Genomic DNA, 19,217 nt, shown 5'->3' on the forward strand with positions numbered 1-19,217 from the left:
GAGGAGTGCATCAGGCAGAGCCTCATGCGGGTAATGCTAAATTATGGTTTTGCATTATATGCAAAGTGGGCCATTGTGTTGTACGTATTTTCACATTTCTAATTAAACTAATATTCTGGTTCTTAAAAGGTTTTGTTACTTTGAACAACATTGAACGTATAATATCTTTGGCCTTAGTCTGCTTAAGTTAGAAGGCCCCATTGGCAAAGGTCAAGAAATAAATACCTATGGAGCTTTCAACTTGTACGTCTTGAGCATCAAGCCACTATATTATGTTGTACATCACTTTTGAAACCAAAGGGAGTTTCAAAAGCAGTTTGTGGTGAGGCTGGAGGTGGGGGGAGCTGCTACTCAAAGAAGGAGAGTCAAAAAATCCCCTGAGTACACCTGAGCCCATCAGTGCAACCAAAGTAGGCCTTTGGAGCTTGGCCAAAACATTTTATGATTGGAATTTGAGGGAACTACAGCCTATAGATTACAGGAAAATGCCATTTTCAGGGCTTATTTATGATGTGTTAAATTAACAAAACATGGAGCAAGATGGTGTTACAGTAGTTTTCCTTAATTTTTTATGGGTACGTTCGGCAGCTTGTTTGTAAGTTTCTTTATAGGTGTGCTTGATTCATTCTGTGTTAAAACTTCCCGATGTTCAGTCAGGGTTAGTAGGAAACAGTTGTGGTTTATATGGCGTGAACAAAAAATGTCTCTTGTCATTTGTCTAGAAATGATAGCTAGAAAACTGCATTTGACCATTATTTATTCATCATTCTATTAATCAGATCTGGCATTGTGTAGTCTTTTATGAAGCTCATGTTGTTGCACTCTGGACTCTTTATTTTATATTCTGTAAGGTAGGTTGGCGTGAAAGACTGGAACTTGCCCAAGGCCACTTCGTGGTCTTCATGTCCAAGTGCAGATTTTGACTTGGAACTCCTGCATCCATGCTTAACGCTCTAGGCAATATACCACACCAGTTCTTGCATCCGACAGAAGGCAGTGAGATTACACACATTGTTGTTGTTGTTGTTCAGTCGTGCAGTCGTGTCCGACTCTTCGTGACCCCATGGACCATAGCACGCCAGGCCTTCCTGTCCTCCACTCTCAACTGGAGCGTGCTCAAGTTCATATTCATTGCATCGGTGATGCTATCTAGCTATCTCATCCTCTGCCCTCCCCTTCTCTTTTTGCCTTCAATCTTTCCCAGCATCAGGGTCTTTTCCAGGGAGTTTTCTGTTCGCATTAGGTGGCCAAAATAGTTGAGCTTCAGCTTCAGGATCTGTCCCTCCAATGAGCAGTCAGGGTTGATTTCCTTTAGGATTGACTGATTTGACCTCCTTGCAGTCCAGGGGACTCGTAAGAGTCTTCTCCAGCACCACAGTTCAAAAGCATCAATTCTTCGGTGCTCAGCCTTCCTTATAGTCCAGCTCTCACAGCCATACATTACTACTGGGAAAACCATAGCTTTGATTAGACGGACCTTTGTCGGCAAGGTGATGTCTCTGCTTCTGACTATGCTGTCTAGGTTTGCCATAGCTTTCCTCCCAAGGAGCAAGCGTCTTTTAATTTCATGGCTACAGTCACCATCTGCGGTGATCTTGGAGCCCAGGAAAGTAAAATCTGTCACTGCTTCCATTTCTTCCCCTTCTATATGCCAGGAAGTGATGGGGCCAGATGCCATGATCTTCATTTTTTTAATGTTGAGTTTCAAACCAGCTTTTGCACTCTCCTCTTTCACCCTCAACAAGAGGCTCTTGAGATCCTCTTCGCTTTCTGCCATTAGGGTGGCATCGTCTGCATATCGGAGGTTGTTGATAATTCTCCCAGCAGTCTTAATTCCGACCTGTGATTCATCCAACCCGGCGTTTCTCATGATGTACTCTGCATATAAGTTAAATAAGCAGGGCGACAATATGCAGCCTTGTCGTACTCCTTTCCCAATTTTGAACCACTCGGTTGTTCCATGTCTGGTTCTTACTGTTGCTTCTTGACCCTCATACAGGTTTCTCAGGAGACAGGTAAGGTGGTCTGGTACTACCATTACTTTAAGAATTTGCCACAGTTTGTTGTGATCCACACAATCAAAGGCTTTAGCGTAGTCAATGAAGCAGAAATAGACATTTTTCTGGAATTCTCTTGCTTTCTCCATGATCCAGTGAATGTTGGCAATTTGATCTCTAGTTCCTCTGCCTCTTCGAAATCCAGCTTGTACTTCCGGTAGTTCTCGGTTCACATACTGCTGAAGCCTAGCTTGTAGGATTTTGAGCATCACCTTGCTGGCATGTGAAATGAGCGCAATTGTGCGGTAGCTTGAGCACTCTTTGGCGTTGCCCTTCTTTGGAATTGGAATGTAAACTGACCTTTTCCAGTCTTGCGGCCATTGTTGAGTGTTCCAAATTTGTTGACATATTGAATGCAGCACTTTAACAGCATCATCTTTTAGGATTTTAAATAGCTCAGCTGGAATACTGTCATCTCCGCTAGCTTTGTTGTTACTAATGCTTCCTAAGGCCCACTTGACTTCACTCTCGAGGATGTCCGGCTCAAGTTCCGTGACCGCACTCTCCTGGCTATCAGGGACATTCAGATCTTTCCTGTATAGTTCTTCTGATTTCAATTTTAGCCGAAATTTTGCAAGAAGCAGCTCATGATCTGAGCCACAGTCAGCTCCAGGTCTTATTTTTACTGACTGTATGGAGCTTCTCCATCTTTGGCTGCAAAGGACATATCAATCTGATTTCGATACATAATCAATCTGGTGATGTCCATGTGTACAGTCGCCTCTTGTGCTGTTGGAAAAGAGTGTTTGCTATGATCAGCCTGTTCTCTTGGCAAAACTCTATTAGCCTTTGTCCTGCTTCATTTTGTACACCAAGGCCATGCTTGCCTGTTATCCCAGTTATTTCTTGACTTCCTACTTTAGCATTCCAATCCCCTATGATGAAGAGGACATCTTTTTTTGGTGTTAGTTCTAGAAGGTGTTGTAGGTCTTCATAGACCCGATCAACCTCAGCTTCTTCGGCCTCAGTGGTTGCGGCATAGACTTGAATTACTGTGATGTTGAATGGTTTGCCTTGGATTCGTACTGAGATCATTCTATCGTTTTTGAGATTGTACCCCAGTACTGCTTTTCCCACCCTTTTGTTGACTATGAGTGCTACTCCATTTCTTCTAAGGGATTCTTTCCCACATTGCCTACACACATTGCCTACACACATTGTAGAAAAGTTAAATGTAGGGCTGGACCAGCAGTGTTGTACCTCTGTTTGGGATGGAGGAGGACACAGAACACCTCAGCCTGAGAGCGTTTGGGGAGGGGCCCAGCACATGAGCAGGCGGAAGACATCTGCAGCTCGACCTGGCTGGCCTCACTTATCAATCAGCCTCTGCATAAAAGACAAGCCTCAATCAAACCCAGTTCAGGTGCTGGAAGCAATTGTTGATGCTCATCCATAGCAGAAAATGTTTCTGCCAGCTCCTGGACCCAGCTCTGATTATTCTCAAACCTAGAACGATTCTGACTGTTCTTCAGGGTGACCCTGTATCTGGTTTTGTTTTCCTTGGCTTTAGACTGATACTCTTGGCTTCTTGACCTTGCATTGTTTTATGACTGACACTAGCTGCTGCTTATCACTCAACTTGAGCAATTTATGACAAGCACATCATATTGCAGCTTTTTCTCCTGTTCAAAAAATGGCCAGGGGATGTTGCCCTCCTTGCAAAGCACTTCACTCCTTCCTAAATTTTTAAGCGTTTTTATAGTAGGGAGTTGTCACAGAGCCTTGGGGCTAAGCAGGGGTGGGTTGTTTTTTTTTTTTTTTTTTTACTGACTTCCTAGCCTTGCTCCTCAGGCAGTTCCCTTAAAATGTTCAAAATTTCACAAAACAGAGTTACTTTAGACAAGGGGTGTTGAGCTTCTTTCAGCCCAGGGGTGGATGCAGTCCTGGAGAAGCACTCTGAGGCCACATTCCGGTGGTGGGTGTGGCCAAAGGCAAAAAGGGAGGGACCAAAAATTAAAATATCAGCATATTTTAGCTTAAAGCTCTTACTGCCAGTAACGAAGCCTTACGAAAGGCGTTTCAACCTTTTAGAATGGGGGGAAACCTGCCCCCAATCTGGGGAACCACCAAATAATCAGTGGTTGAGGGAAAGGGGTGGGGCCAGGGGAAGGGGGTGTGACCATCTGGGGAACCCTGGAGGGTCAGATTCGGCCCCAAGGTCTGGGGTTGCTACCCCTGCTTTAGACATAGCATTGCAATTAAAGGGAAAGTTGCTTTATTTTAGAGGAAACTGGAGATCATGTGCGTATACAAGAAAAGAAAGCAGTAGCAAATCTGTCTGAAAGGCATACAAATGGGGCAAATGCAGCCTTAACTAGGCAAACATGTCTTTCTGTGCTGCCTGGTGAAGGTGGGATGGCAGGCAGGTTCCCCAGCACTTACATTATTCAGAGGGTCTTTTATATCAAGCCATTTCAAAGGATTTCAAAATGGAATCTGCTGCATGGGTTACTTGGCTTCTGGGCAAGCTCCAGGCAATTGGAATTGGCTTGAAGACTCAAGTCACATCTTTTTACAGAGAAAACTGACAGTATTGGCAAAAGCGTCCACTTCTGTGGTGGCATGGAACAATGGGTGGCTGACAGGTCCCCAGAGAGACTATAAAGGGAAGGGCTAGTGAAAAGCCAAACAGGAAAGGATGTAGCATGGATAATGTGTATCTGTGTAGTTACAAAGTCTGGTTAGAGGAAAGGTGCTGTGACACCCCTTCTGTTTGATGCTGGCAGGAGGACACAAAATTCAACATGCACACATACTAACGAATAGGCGCCTAGAATGGGGGTTTGGTGCCCACTCTCCTTGCACCACCAACAACATGCTTTGTGTTATTTTTTCTTATTTCCCTTTTCTTTCTTTTCAAATTCCTCCTTTCCTTTGTTGTTGTTGTTCAGTCGTTCAGTCGTGTCCGACTCTTCGTGACCCCATGGACCATAGCACGCCAGGCCTTCCTGTCCTGCGCTGTCTCCCGGAATGTGCTCAAGTTCATATTCGTTGCATCAGTGATGCTATCTAGCCATCTCATCCTCTGCCGTCCCCTTCTCCTTTTGCCTTCAGTCTTTCCCAGCGTCAGGGTCTTTTCCAGAGAGTTTTCTCTTCGCATTAGGTGGCCAAAATATTGGAGCTTCAGCTTCAGGATCTGTCCTTCCAATGAGCACTCAGGGTTGATTTCCTTTAGGATGGACTGATTTGACCTCCTTGCAGTCCAGGGGACTCGTAAGAGTCTTCTCCAGCACCACAGTTCGAAAGCATCAGCCTTCCTTATAGTCCAGCTCTCACAGCCATACATTACTACTGGGAAAACCATAGCTTTGATTAGACGGACCTTTGTTGGCATGGTGATGTCTCTGCTTCTTACTATGCTGTCTAGGTTTGCCATAGCTTTCCTCCCAAGGAGCAAGCGTCTTTTAATTTCATGGCTACAGTCACCGTCTGCGGTGATCTTGGAGCCCAAGAAAGTAAAATCTGTCACTGCTTCCATTTCTTCCCCTTCTATATGCCAGGAAGTGATGGGGCCAGATGCCATGATCTTCGTTTTTTTAATGTTGAGTTTCAAACCAGCTTTTGCACTCTCCTCTTTCACCCTCAACAAGAGGCTCTTGAGATCCTCTTCGCTTTCTGCCATTAGGGTGGTATCGTCTGCATATCGGAGGTCGTTGATAATTCTCCCAGCAATCTTAATTCCGACCTCTGATTCATCCAACCCGGCATTTCTCATGATGTACTCTGCATATAAATTAAATAAGCAGGGTGACAATATGCAGCCTTGTCGTACTCCTTTCCCAATTTTTAACCACTCGGTTGTTCCATGTCTGGTTCTTACTGTTGCTTCTTGACCCTCATACAGGTTTCTCAGGAGACAGGTAAGGTGGTCTGGTACTCCCATTACTTTAAGAATTTGCCACAGTTTGTTGTGATCCACACAATCAAAGGCTTTAGCGTAGTCAATGAAGCAGAAATAGACATTTTTCTGGAATTCTCTTGCTTTCTCCATGATGCAGCGAATGTTGGTGATTTGATCTCTAGTTCCTCTGCCTCTTCGAAACCCAGCTTGTACTTGCAGTAGTTCTTGGTTCGCATACTGCTGAAGCCTAGCTTGTAGGATTTTGAGCATCACCTTGCTGGCATGTGAAATGAGCGCAATGGTGCGGTAGTTTGAACACTCTTTGGCGTTGCCCTTCTTTGGAATTGGAATGTAAACTGACCTTTTCCAGTCTTGCGGCCATTGCTGAGTGTTCCAAATTTGTTGGCATATTGAATGCAGCACTTTAACAGCATAATCTTTTAGGATTTTAAATAGCTCGGCTGGAATACTGTCATCTCCGCTAGCTTTGTTGTTACTAATGCTTCCTAAGGCCCACTTGACTTCACTCTCGAGGATATCCGGCTCAAGTTCCGTGACCGCACTATCATGGCTATCGAGGACATTACTATCATGGCTATCAAGGACATTAAGATCTTTCCTGTATAGTTCTTCTGTGTATTCTTTCCACCTCTTCTTAATCTCATCTGCTTCTGTGAGGTCCCTGCCTTCTTTGTCCTTTATCGTGCCCGTCTTTGCACAAAACGTTCCCTTGAGATCTCCAATTTTCTTGAAGAGATCTCTAGTCTTTCCCATTCTGTTGTTTTCCTCGATTTCCTTGCATTGTTCATTTAAGAAGGCCTTCTTGTCTCTCCTTGCTATACTCTGGAACTCTGCATTCAGTTGGATATATCTTCCCCTTTCTCCCTTGCTTTTTGCTTCCCTTCTTTCCTCAGCTACTTGTAAAGCCTCATCAGACAGCCACTTGGCTTTCTTGCATTTCTTTTTCTTTGGGATGGATTTTGTTGCTGCCTCCTGAACAATGTGACGGACCTCCGTCCATAGTTCCTCAGGCACTCTGTCTATCAGCTCTAATCCCTGAAATCTATTCCTCACCTCCACTGTATATTCATCAGGGATATGATTTAGGTCATACCTGAACGGTTTAGTGGTTTTCCCGACGTTCTTCAATTTAAGCCGAAATTTTGCAAGAAGCAGCTCATGATCTGAGCCACAGTCAGCTCCAGGTCTTGTTTTTACTGACTGTATGGAGCTTCTCCATCTTTGGCTGCAAAGGACATCATCAATCTGATTTCGATATTGACCATCTGGTGATGTCCATGTGTAGAGTCGTCTCTTGTGCTGTTGGAAAAGAGTGTTTGCCATGATCACCCTGTTCTCTTGGCAAAACTCTATTAGCTTTTGTCCTGCTTCATTTTGTACACCAAGGCCATGCCTGCCTGTTATCCCGGTGATTTCTTGACTTCCTACTTTAGCATTCCAGTCCCCTATGATGAAAAGGACATCTTCTTTTGGTGTTAGTTCTAGAAGGTGTTGTAGGTCTTCATAGAACCGATCAACCTCAGCTTCTTCGGCATCAGTGGTTGGGGCATAGACTTGAATTACTGTGATGTTGAATGGTTTGCCTTGGATTCGTACTGAGATCATTCTGTCATTTTTAAGATTGTACCCCAGTACTGCTTTTCCCACCCTTTTATTGACTATGAGTGCTACTCCATTTCTTCTAAGGGATTCTTGGCCACAATAGTAGATATGATGGTCACCTGAATTAAATTCGCCCATTCCTGTCCATTTTAGTTCGCTGATTCCCAAGATGTTGATGTTTAATCTTGCCATCTCATGTTTGACCACCTCCAGCTTACCTTGATTCATTGATCTAACATTCCAGGTTCCTAAACAATATTGTTCTTTACAGCATCGGATTTTCTTTTCACCACCAGACACATCCACAGCTGAGTGTCCTTTCGGGTTTGGCCCAGCCGCTTCATTCTTTCTGGCGCTACTTGGAAATTCCCTCTGCTCTTCCCCAGTAGTATATTGGACACCTTCCGACCTGAGGGGCTCATCTTCCGGCGTCATCTCTTTTAGCCTTGTGATACGTTCCATGGGGTTTTCTTGGCAAGAATACTGGAGTGGGTTGCCATTTCCTTCTCCAGTGGACCACATTTTGTCAGAACTCTCTGCCATGACCTGTCCGTCTTGGGTGGCCCTGCACGGCATAGCTTATGGCTTCACTGAGTTACGCAAGCCCCTTCGCCACAACAAGGCAGTGATCCATGAAGGGGTCCTCCTTTCCTACCCCCCCATTATTTTGTTTTCTTTTTCTTTTTTAAAACTATAATACCATAATAGCTATTATGTGGAAAGTGATAACTGTAAATGGTTTAATATGTAAGACACAGAACTTTGTGCTTGTCAGTGACCTGAAGGTAGGGATGGGTGGATCACTTACCCCGTTCCGGGTGGGGGGGTCCGCAGGGGGGGGAAGCAATCCCTCCTCCCCCTGGAATCCATCCAGGCCGGCTCCGCTCCGTGGTGATGCTGCAGAGCCGGCCACCAGCTCCGCAGTGCTGGTGATGCAGCCAGCCATCATTGCCATGCCGTATCGCTGTGTTAAATCCAGGCACAAATGGCGTCCACTACGCCATTTGCATCCCTGTTTTTTCACGTGATAGGCTACGCAAATATCTACGTAAATATAATTTGCGTAGCCTATCGCGTGAAAACAGGGACGCAAATGGCATAGTGGACGCCATTTGCGTCCAGACTTAGCACAGCGATACGGCATGGCAATGGCGGCCGGCTGTATCGCCAGCGCTGCAGAGCTGGCAGCCAGCTCCGCAGCATCACCACGTGGAGGAGCTGGCCTGGACAGATTCCAGAGGGGCATGGAGGTGAGTGCTTCGTTCCGCCACAGACCCCAACGGGGATGGATTCTTGGAATCCTGCCTCGTGGGGTCCGTGGTGGAATTCTCTGACATCCCTACCTGAAGGGGGAAAGGTGATGGGAAGGAAACATGGGAAATGGAGGATTATTGTTGTATACCTTGTACCATCAACTATGTAATTGGGAAGTGAGAGTGGTTCTGTTGTTTTAAAAAAATCTCAAAAAACTTTCAATAAACAATAAATGATAACAACCAAAAAAGAATTGGGGTTTAGGGCCTTAGAAAAAAATGAAGCTGGTTAAGTTATCAAACCTCAAAGTCAGACCAGTGTTGGCAAATATTTGCCACAGATGCCCAGTATCAGAGATGAGGGTTCACCAACCTTGGGAAAAGCTCTTGACTGTGTTTTCTAAAACACTCATAACATTTTAGGACAAAGGACAAATACTGTTTGGGACTAGAAACCAGAGAGAACTTGTAATAAATCTGCCTTTAATTTATGTATACTTGGCAGAGATATTCTCCGGGGGAAAAAATCTGTCTTCGTGAATGAGTCTTTGGAATTTCTGTGAATACACGCCTGCAATAAAGTATGACTTACATAAATAGTGTGACCTGCTCGCTTAAAAGTGAGTGGCCTAAGTCTTGATTAGGCTCAGTTTTATTTTTGCTGTTAAATTCCTTTCCTGCTACTTATTAATTCAGTTGAGTAACAGATGGAAAATAAAAAGAGGGTTGCCTTGTTTGCTACTAGACAACACAATTTAAGTTGATAGATAAATTTAGATGCACTTAGCGACTAATGTGTTTTTGTTAAGTCTGTCCACGGCAGCCTCTGGATAGTATGCTCTGTATGTGACAGCTATAAATACAAAGGCTCAATTCAGATATGATGGCTTGCCGTGATTTGTGCTAATTACAGCCTAGAATACAAACCATGCTTTCAGCTATCAAATGTTCAGGCACATTATGGTTTAGAGCAGCCATCCCCAACCCTGGCGCCCTCCTGATGTTTTGCATTTCAACTCCCATCAGTCCCCGCTAGCATGGCCAGTGATCAGAAATGCTGGGAGTTGTAGTCCAAAAACAGCAGGAGGCCACCTAGTTGGGGAAGGCTGATTTGGCGAGGCTTGCCTATGTTCATTTTCAGCACTCTTTTTTTCTGTAGTGCAGCAGCCCCCAGAGGAGGAGTGATGTTTCTCAGTTCCCACACCAAATCATAGCACAAGCCATGCTTTGTAAACGCAATTTAAACCATGTTTTCTTTTTCTTTGGTTTGCTGGCTGATCGAGGACCATTGTTTATCAGCCCCAAAGATCATGCCAAACCATAGTTAAGCTTCCTTAGCCATAGTTTGGCTTGAGCCACAGTCACAGTGGGCGGGTTCACATGATCATGCAGCCCACCGTGGTTCATTTAAGCCAAGGTGGGCTGCAGCATGTGCGGGTGGACACTTTGAATATTCAGACAAACCACCCAGAACCCGTGGGCTGTTTTAGGACTGTGGTTGGTTTGTTAACCACACCAACAACCCACCCTTGCCAGGTTCGCATAACACAACAAGCCATGGTTGCGGCTTGAATATTTAAAAGCTGCCCAGCACACACCACAACCCACTGTGGCTAAAATAAGCCACAGTGGACTGTGGTGATTGTGCGAACCAGTTCATTGATTGAAGGTCTTGCCTGGTGCTGCCCTCATTTGCATTTGTATTAGCAATGGCTTTGAGTTTGAGAGAGTGTGGAGTAGTGGCTAGAGTGATGAACAGGAGCAAAGTAGACTTGGCTTGAAACTTCTCCTCAGCCCTAAAACTCACTGGGAGGCTTCTCAGTGGCCTCTTTCAGCTTAAGATACCTCACGGAGTTGTTGTGAGGATAAAACAAGAGAATCCCCTGTTAGCCACCCTGAATTCCTTGGGGCCAGGGCAGACACAGACCTGGTTCACATGTAACAACAACCCAGAGTAGGGGTTGAGTGTGGGTTGTTCTTGAATCATGGGTTGTTATTACATGTGAGCCCTGCACTATGGTTTAACTATGGGTTGCTAGCCACGAACAACCCAGGAAGAGAACCTAAGGTTTGTTGTTGGATTGTGAACTCTGGGTTGCTCATGGTTAACAACCCATAGTTAAACCATAGTGCAGGCTTTGCATGTAACTACAACCCACAATTCAACACCATCCCACAATTCAACAACAACAACTCATACTCAACCCTTACTCTGGGTTGTTGGAACATGCAAATCAGGTCAGTGTCTGCCCTGGCCGCAAGGAATTCAGGGTGGCTAACGGGATTTTCTTGTTTTATCCTCAGAACAATCTGTGAGGTTGCTCTGTCCCTCCTCTGCAACCAGCGTAGAAATGCAGCAGGCTGTTGCAAGAGGGAAGAGTTCTCTGTCACTCTTCTGTCAACACCCCGACAAGCTAGTACTTTTTTTTTCAAGCTCATAACTTTTGTGGACTTATTTGCAAGGCTGCATTTAGTAATCATGAGCAGACCATTGAATCCTTTCTGGAGTTCAAATTTTCCCCTGCTGGATCTAATCATGCTTAATTGTTCCATCTGCAGTGATGTTAAATGTGGAATCCTGAGTTTGTTGTTCAGTCGTTCAGTCGTGTCCGACTCTTCGTGACCCCATGTACCATAGCATGCCAGGCCTTCCTATCCTGCATTCTCTCCCGGAGCATGCTCAAGTCCATATTCATTGCATCAGTGATGCTATCTAGCCATCTCATCCTCTGCTGTCCCCTTCTCCTTTTGCCTTCAGTCTTTCCCAGCATCAGGGTCTTTTCCAGAGAGTTTTCTCTTCGCATTAGGTGGCCAAAATATTTGAGCTTCACCCTCAGTATCTGTCCTTCCAATGAGCACTCAGGGTTGATTTCCTTTAGGATTGACTGGTTTGACCTCCTTGCAGTCCAGGGGACTCGTAAGAGTCTTCTCCAGCACCACAGTTCGAAAGCATCAATTCTTCGGCGCTCAGCCTTCCTTATAGTCCAGCTCTCACAGCCATACGTTACTACTGGGAAAACCATAGCTTTGATTAGACGGACCTTTGTCGGCAAGGTGATGTCTCTGCTTCCTACTATGCTGTCTAGGTTTGCCATAGCTTTCCTCCCAAGGAGCAAGCGTCTTTTAATTTCATGGCTACAGTCACCGTCTGCAGTGATCTTGGAGCCCAAGAAAATAAAATCTGTCACTGCTTCCATTTCTTCCCCTTCCATATGCCAGGAAGTGATGGGGCCAGATGCCATGAACTTCATTTTTTTAATGCTGAGTTTCAAACCAGCTTTTGCACTCTCCTCTTTCACCCTCAACAAGAGGCTCTTGAGATCCTCTTTGCTTTCTGCCATTAGGGTGGTATCATCTGCATATCTGAGGTTGTTGATAATTCTCCTGGCAGTCTTAATTCCAACCTGTGATTCATCCAACCTGGCGTTTCTCATGATGTACTCTGCATATAAGTTAAATAAGCAGGGCGACAATATGCAGCCTTGTCTTACTCCTTTCCCAATTTTGAACCAATCGGTTGTTCCATGTCTGGTTCTTACTGTTGCTTCTTGACCCTCATACAGGTTTCTCAGGAGACAGGTAAGGCTGTCTGGTACCCCCATCTCTTTCAGAATTTGCCACAGTTTGTTGTGATCCACACAATCAAAGGCTTTAGCGTAGTCAATGAAGCAGAAATAGACGTTTTTCTGGAATTCTCTTGCTTTCTCCATGATCCAGCTCAAGTTGGCAATTTGATCTCTAGTTCCTCTGCCTCTTCGAAACCCAGCTTGTACTTGCGGTAGTTCTCGGTTCGCATACTGCTGAAGCCTAGCTTGTAGGATTTTGAGCATCACCTTGCTGGCATGTGAAATGAGCGCAATTGTGCGGTAGTTTGAACACCCTTTGGCATTGCCCTTCTTTGGAAATCCTGAGTTAGTATTGGTTTAATTTTGGTTCAGGCTAGGTTTAAGGGGAAATTCTAGTTAGTGCTTAGCTGGCTACTGTTGGACCCAGCAAGGGAAATTCATGGTGTGGAAGCAAGGGGGTGTAGGGAAGAAGCATGCAATCCAGCACCCTCTCCCACTTGAGTATTAATACAAATATCAAATGCAAACTCATACATACATTTCTATTATATTTATGGTTTCCAACATTTGTAAGACAGCATTGGGTGGGTGGGGGATATATTTCAAATAATTGTTATCATCGTTGGTTATCTCATTTGGTCCATGGCCAAGAGCCAAATGCACCACATGGATATGTACGAGTAAACACTGACTTTATACCTCTGGCTTTATACACTTCCAGCATCGCCTGCCTCTTCCAATCTCATTAGCTCTCTTTGCTCCCCTCCCTCCTCCCCTCTCAGTTTGACAGTAGTGTCTGGTTATCATGCATGTCAGCAGAAAATACACCCAGAAATAACTATGGCAAAGCAAGATTAAAAGTTGCCCTGTAGGATCAAGAGAACTCAGCAGATGGGCTGTACTCTTTATTCTGAGGCTCTATATTGTACTACTGAAGAATGAATGGAAAGGTCTGGCAAGACTGATAGCTTTGAACTAAAGCCAGCCCCATAGTGTTGCTTATCTAAATCCTAGTTCCTTATTTTCAACCTGTGATTTTGCATCCCTAGAAGGTGTCGGGGCACCAAGAGGAAGCCTGTAATTATTATAATGATCACTGTTGTGGTGGAATTATCCATTAGCTGTGTAGCTATTCAGTTTCTGTATCCACGCATTCAAAAGCTTCTTTTAATGAAAAGCACTAAGCTCTTGAGAGAGCAGTCCTATATGTCCTGTAGTCTGGGGGAGATAGGATTTTTTGGTTTCCCAGCTCCGAGCTCATAGAGCGCGCTACGAGCTCGTAGCTGGGAAACCGTGCTCCCCGCCCCTCCTCCTCATAGCCAGTGTGGAGAGAACCATGCCGGCTTGCCCCTCCGTGCCTGTCCATGCTCATAGCACGGAGCACAGGTTGAAAAGGGGGCATTCCCAGAGGTGGGTTGGGGAGGAGGCTGCAGGAGCTGTTTTAGACAACTTCCTATGCAGTCTCCAGCCCCGTTTCCGCCCCCTCCCCGAAGCCACACTTAAGACGCCCCAAATCAGGCATCTAAGGAAAACTGCAGGCAGCCAGAGTACCAAGGGAATGCTCTCCTCCATGCTTCAGCTGCTCTGCACTGGATAAGCGGTTGCCTCCAACTTCCTCTGAAGTTGGAGGCGACTGTCTATCTCAATAGGATTGCGCCCTAAGTGATCCAAGTGGTTGAGACTCTGGCCTAGTTCTTGCTGAGATGGTAAATCTGTCTGCACCATGCCAAACAGAACTGCAGGTTGGGGCTCGTGACTACTGACTGCACCACCATACCCCCAAAAGTTCCCTGTACACAGACAACAGGCAGAGCAATCCTGTGGTTCCTGGGAACATAGGATATTTTGGAGTCCTCCAGCCAAGGCTGTAGACACAGCTGTGACCTTGGGAGGGGGAATCTGACATTGGATCCCTCTCCTTCCCTACACTGTTGCGGAAAGAACTGCACCGGCTGCTTATCAAGGTCACAGTAGTGACTTTGAATGACCTTGAAGAGGCAAAAAAAAGGGGGGTGTTCCAGTACGCGGGGAAGGGAGGGAAGAGGAGAGGCCAGGATCCAGAGAATCCTATGGCTTCTCCATCACCCATCCCCACCCACTGCCAGTAGGTCAGCTAGACAGGCTCAGAGGCTCATCTAGCTGGTTTGTTGCTGTTTTTAGGAAGAAGAGGAGGTGACATTACCTCCATCCTCCTTCCACCCTGCTGGAACAGCCCAGTAGGGCATAGGATTTTCAGAAGCCTCCAAGCTTGTAGGTTTCTGTCTAACAGGCAACATTCCCATTTGGGCCCTAAATGTCAGGAGGGTTCCAGCCTAGACTGCCCCCTGATATGTGTAGGATTTCTCTGTGTAGCTTTCTATGTGTAGGATTGTGTTCTTGTTTTCTTGAGGGAGCATTCCATCATGCTTGCAGAATGGAGTGGAATAACTGAAAAACAGGTTTATGGGTTTGCTGAAGAGGATCCAGACCTGTTTTTGTGGGTACTGTAGGTGTAGTGTGCCACTGCTTCTTCGAAAGCTCCTGGGATTGGGAAAGACAGGTGAGTGAAGAATAAACAGCTCTTTATATAGCTCTGGAAACACCTTGGGTACTAATTCCTTAGAGCAGGGGTGGGCAGAAAATAGATCTCCAGATTTTTGGGACTTCAACTCCCAGAAACCCTTGCCAGCCTGGCCAATGATCAGTTGAAGTTCAAAACATCTGGAGATCTTACTTTCTGTCCACCCCTGCCTTAGAGCAGCCTTCCCCAACCTAGTGCCCTCCAGATGTTTTAGACTATAACTCCCAGCATTCCTACCCATTGGTCATGCATGCTGGGGCTGATGGGATCTGAAGTCCAAAACATCTGATGGGCATCGGGTTGGAGAATGCTGCCCAAGAGAAAATCCTGAGGGTCTGTTGACCTATTAATTTTCGAGATAATATTTTCGTCATGTTATTTGGCATTTAACAGTAAATCAAAGTGGGTGCATGGCTGCTCTGAATTTAGACTGGAGGATTTTGAAGTCCTGTATCATCCCATTACTCCCACCCACCCCCGTGTTGCTTTTTCTGATCTGTTGCTTTGCTATACACCAAGTTCAGTCCACTGACTGTACTCCATAAGATGATTTTTGGTACATTCTACATAAAATAGCTTCTTCAGTGACATTTCTTTCTATTACCATATTCCAAGCTTTTTGTAGTTTTAAAGTGATCACTTCTTTTTCATTATCCACCCACCCACCTTGTGAGTTCTAGAATAAATATAGTGATCTGGTTCACACGTAACAAGCTAGAGTATGAGTTGTTGATTCCTGGGTTTTTGTTATGTGTAAACCTAGAACTATGGATTAACTATGGGTTGTTAACCATGGGTTGTTAACCACGAACAACCCAGGAAGAGAACCCATGATTTACTGTTGAGTTGTAGACTCTGGGTTGTTTTAACTATGGGCTGTCATTACATGTGAACCCAAAACTATGGGTTGTTCATGGGTTGTTTTGCCAGGCTACAGAGGCAGCAGGCAAGAGTGATAAAAAGTAACAGGCATCTACATGCCAGTATTACATTGCCACAAAAGCATTTGGGATACAGGGAGGGAGTGGGCAGAGGAGGGAATCAAACAACCCAGGAATTGGGGCAGGGGGGAACCTGCACATTGCACAATCATCTGGCATGGCAGTCAAATCAAGGATAAACTCTGAGTAAGGCAACAACCCATACTTTGGGTTGTAGTTATGTGCAAACCAGATCTGGGTGTGGGTGTTGTCATTATATTAGCCTTTCTTTCAAGACTTGGGAGTGTAGCACTTTTCGGCCTTATAAAAGAGAGAGAAAAGGCTTACCTCTTAGAATCAGGTGTTCAAACAAAGTTTTCAAACAGGATGTTGAACTTTGAGCTGGTTTGTCATAGCTCATTACTGTAACACACTCTTCCTATATTTTTAAACTGCAGTATTTATACATGGCCTCTTTATTATGCAGTTGCTTTATTTTATGGCAAATAAATGTTCCATATTTTTAAAGAAATCTAAATAGACTATGTCTGTCTCTCTGTTTTCCCAGGAAAAAAGTGCCAGTTCACATGTAAGACTTAAGCCTAATAAAGAACTTCCAGGATTAGTACATCAACCTAGAGCCAAGTAAGTCATCTCTTTTGTTTTTGTGTTATTTTAATGAAATGAAATGACATTTTAATGAAAATCTTTCTACCCCAAAGTGGTATTTCCTTTCTTTTCTCCCACATTTCTCCCCCCCTCCCCATACTATCAGGCTTTTTGACATGCTTAAATTGCTAATTTTAGTTGGGGATTGGCTGTTCTATATTTTAAATAATCCTTTTGTGGCTTTAAATTGATATTGTGGTGTTTGCAACTTTCACTATTTTTTAAAATAGGAAAGTGAGATGGAAATATTTGAAATAATCAGCAAAGCAGAAGTCGTGGCTTGAAGTGGGCTTGCAATCCATGGCTTGTGGTAACTACAGTTTGATGATGTGTGAATGGATGAATAGTTGTGACATCAACTGTTTCACTTCTGGAGGCAATCGCACCTTGAGACTGGAGCAGATGGAAACCAAGCAGAGAATCAGTTCTAAATTGTGGCTTCTTAGTATGTTTGCAATCTCAGGCCATGTGTTGGATTTTAAACTATGGATAGTTCAAAGTTTGGTCTGGAGGAATGTCTGAAATAAGCCATGGTGTTGCGTCCTGAAATCTGTCTGAAATTTTCATTTCAGGTCCCAGAACCTGATTCTGTTGTATAGAGGTTGAGACAGTGGGCTTCTTAGAGGAGCAGAACCTCTCTGTATGTGTGAAATGGCCTTTTATCTCACTGGATGGGCATAGCCAGCATCTATACCTGGCACTAGGGGGCATGTTGGGCAAAGACAAGGGGACTCCTATGAAAGTTTGAGCATCCCTTCCTGGGTAACAACACGTTCTGTTCTGCTGCTGGCACAGAGGGGGCTTCTTCCCTGACCTGGGAGCAGAAAACAACTCTATACCGGCTACGGAGGAGGGGAAATCTTCTCTGTGGCCAAGATAGAAATGCAGTGCACTGGCAGAGAAGGGACAGAACACTCTGTGCCTTCTCTGCTAGCCTGCTGGGAATTACCCCCTTGCTTCTTACAATGTCCGCCTCGCCACCACCACGAGAGATTTAAATGTTTGAGTGGAACACTAGAAGAGGCCCAGTTAATTTTCAGGGTGGGGGCTGCTCCTGTTTCCCTAGTGTTCCCCCTTTATCGCTTCTATTGCCTATTTATATCTACCATTAATTAATTAGTCAGTTAAAGGCCACCGTGCAAGAAATGTTTTCCTTTTAGGCTGCAAACATTTTTAGCCCACAAACCTTTACAAGCCTACACTTTCTTACGTTAGATATTTGTGGTTTAACAGGGAGAGAACCCCCAAACCTTTCTTCCGTGATTGCCTGGAGGCAGTTTTTACTTGCCAGAGGTGACCAGGTAAATGGCTTATTTAACAGTCTGATCAAGAATCACTCAGGGCTGCAGACAAAATAATGTAAAACACAGAAAATAGTGTAAAACATTTGAAACAATGAAAATGCAATTTTAACTTTGTAAAATGCAGTGATAGGGAAAATGGTTAAAACTTTGCAGTGAGAAAATACCAGCCTCCAAGGGCTTGCTGGGACAAATAGATCTTGCACAGTGGGCCTGTTCAGACACGCACAGAGAGAGGATGTTAGGGTAACTACCATGGGGGCGGGGTAGCGTAACCACAACATGCGCGCCCGTCACACAACCAGGAACCATGTGGCGCTGCGTTGTTCCCATAACCATCCTCCTCCACGGTTACTGTAACCACCTTCCTGCCGCCACTGATCTCAGCGGCCCTCGTGCCACAAAAACATGCATGCTGGCCGCTCCATCCATCGCAATGCGCCGGTGACCATAGAGGAAGTCTGTGCCAGCTAGAGCATCAAGCAGAAGAGCGAGATGCTCTAGGCTGCCATCTCTATAGTTGCCTGTACACCACCTGGAGCCCATTTTAGCAACCAGGGAGCGCAACACATGTAACAGTAAGCCACCCCAGGCCCTTTAACCCTGCTGCAGGGTGGTGGTTAGCCAGGGTTCTTTTGGAACCATGGTTAGTGGGTGGTCCCTACCCATGACAAACTAAGCTGCCATGGTTTGCTCATATTCCCTGACCATCATGGCCTAGCGTGATGTCTGAACAGGCCCAGTCTGTAGTAAGCCAAAAGGATACCAATGTATCCTACCAAAGACATTCCAAAGCCTTAAGAAAACTGCTGAGAAGGCTCTCTCTCACTCGCCACTCTTCTCACTTCTGTTATTAACAAGGCTTCCGACAAGACCTCCACCGACGGACTGCATTATGCAGGGAAGATGGGGTCTTCATTTCTCAGTTTCTATAATGGTTTAGCAATTACAAGGATACGTGCGGCGGGAGGGTGTAATATGAGAAGATACTGTCCTCTACTTCTCACTGAAGTGGTAAAACTTTTTTTGGGCTATATACCTTCAGATTGCAGGAGGGGGAAACACATGAGTGAATGCTCCTCCATTCTTCCCCCTGCGCACGCATGCGCGCGCACACACACACAGATAATCCCTGCACATAAAAAATTAGCATGTCAGAGAGAGGAATTCTCATGTAGTGTTCTCTCCAATTTGTGAGTTTCTTTTGTGCAGAAATATTTTTAAATGGAGGAACATTCACTCATGTGATTTCCCACCTGCGGCCTGAATTGGTACTGCCTAGGCACAGATTACCACCTCATTGGGAACTAGGCTATAGGTAGACTGTCAACATCAGAACAATGGTCTTGATGATGAGGTTTTGACCATGAGCTGTGAAGCAGTCAACAACCCTTAGATAACAGAGTTCAGTAGCATTACATTCCTCT

The 19,217-nt window shown here is 45.0% G+C and overlaps 1 protein-coding gene across 2 annotated transcripts in view; it reads left to right on the forward strand.

The window, feature by feature from the left end:
* C4H1orf21 (chromosome 4 C1orf21 homolog) overlaps nt 1-19,217 on the forward strand; it is a 206,447-nt gene that overhangs the window by 150,197 nt on the left and 37,033 nt on the right. For both annotated transcript variants that reach the window (XM_084851363.1, XM_084851362.1), the window contains exon 4: nt 16,389-16,465. In XM_084851363.1, the coding sequence (XP_084707489.1) occupies nt 16,389-16,465 (77 nt within the window). The remainder of the gene's footprint in view (nt 1-16,388; nt 16,466-19,217) is intronic.

This window comes from Heloderma suspectum, chromosome 4 (genome assembly GCF_057233095.1).
Source record: "Heloderma suspectum isolate Gila_16-S chromosome 4, 16-S_ref, whole genome shotgun sequence".
NCBI classification, from domain to species: Eukaryota; Metazoa; Chordata; class Lepidosauria; order Squamata; family Helodermatidae; genus Heloderma; species Heloderma suspectum.